This window comes from Egretta garzetta, unplaced genomic scaffold (assembly GCF_000687185.1).
Source record: "Egretta garzetta isolate BGI_Z169 unplaced genomic scaffold, ASM68718v1 scaffold585, whole genome shotgun sequence".
Classification (NCBI taxonomy): Eukaryota; Metazoa; Chordata; class Aves; order Pelecaniformes; family Ardeidae; genus Egretta; species Egretta garzetta.
Genome location: NW_009259708.1, coordinates 751,420 through 752,885, shown reverse-complemented (window position 1 = coordinate 752,885; position 1,466 = coordinate 751,420). Strand labels below are relative to the sequence as shown.

General features: G+C 41.7%; 1 protein-coding gene across 4 annotated transcripts in view; it reads left to right on the top strand.

Moving 5' to 3' along the window:
* Positions 1-1,466, top strand: part of HOOK3 (hook microtubule tethering protein 3) — a 79,119-nt gene that overhangs the window by 48,208 nt on the left and 29,445 nt on the right. For all 4 annotated transcript variants that reach the window (XM_035894426.1, XM_009639000.2, XM_035894425.1 and 1 more), the window contains one exon: positions 938-1,078. In XM_035894426.1, coding sequence (XP_035750319.1) covers positions 938-1,078 — 141 coding nt within the window. The remainder of the gene's footprint in view (positions 1-937; positions 1,079-1,466) is intronic.

Genomic DNA, 1,466 nt, shown 5'->3' with positions numbered 1-1,466 from the left:
GCAGGAATAGGGTAGTGATCATTCCCCTGTACTTGGCACTGGTGAGGCCGCACTGCAAATACTGTGTTCAGTTTTGGGCCTCTCACTACAATAAGGACATTGAGCTACTGGATCATGTTCAGAGAAGGGCAACAAAGCTGGTGAGGGGCCTAGAGCACAAGTCTTATGAGGAGCGGCTGAGGGAACTGGGATTGTTTAGCCTGGAGAAAAAGAGACTGAGACTGAGGGGAGACCTTACTGCTCTCTACAACTGCCTGAAAGGAGGTTGTAGTGAAGTGGGTATTGTTCTCTTTTCCCAAGTAACAAGGGATAGGATGAGAGGAAATGGCCTCAAGTTGCCCCAGGAGAGGTTTAGATTGGATATTAGGAAAAATTTCTTTACCAAAAGAGTTGTCAAGCACTGGAACAGGCTGCCCAGGGAATTGGTTGAGTCCCCATCCCTGGTGGTATTTAAAAGATGTAGGGACATGGTTTAGTGGTGGACTTTGTAGTGTTAGGTTAACGGTTGGACTTAAGCATCTTAAGGGTCTTTCCCAACCTTAATGATTCTATGATTCTATTAAAACACACCAACAAGGTAGAAGTGACTTGCCCAGGTTCGTGCAGTAGTTCAGTGACAGCTTAGATTACAACCTCCCTTAACACTTGGCACCAAGCTTTGCATTCTCCACATTCTACCTGTAAATCTGTCCAGCTGTACTCTGAGATCTAATAGGAGCACTCAGGCAACTTCCTTGTGGTGTGCTTTCTACAATTATAACTCCTTTAATCAGGTTTGTATTTGGGGGTTTGAAGGCATGGTGGTTGTTTCATCTGTCTCCCTTAAATAGGTAAAAGATGATCTTTATGTTATTTTAACACCTCCTGTGTTAAACTCTTTTCTTCTTTATAGAGATTGGCATATTTTTTTCTACAAATTTGTATTTTATGCATTTAGGGAAAAACTCATTCGCCTTCAGCATGAGAACAAGATGTTAAAGTTGAACCAAGAAGGTTCTGACAATGAAAAGATTGCCTTGTTGCAGAGCCTACTTGATGATGCAAACTTACGGAAGAATGAATTGGAGACAGAAAACAGGTAAGAAGTTTTGTCCTCAGTTTTCTAACAATGCTGTATACTTTTGACTGTACTGTGTCCAATACTGGCCTCCCCAACACAAGGCAGACATGGACTTACTGGAGTGAAAGACCACAAGGATGTTATTACAGGACTGCGGCATCTTTCATATAAGGAGAGTCTGGGGGATAGGGACTATGTAGCCTAGAAAAGAGGAGGCTCGGGGTGGATCTTACCAATGTTTATAAATATCTGATGGAAGGGTCTAAAGGAGATGGAGCTAGACGCTGCCATAACAGGGCAGGAGGCAGTGAGCGGAAATGAAAAAACATTAAATTTCATCTAAATTTAAATTTAAATTTAAACTTTTTTTTTTTTTTTTTTTTTTTCTTGGGGGGGTTGCGTACAA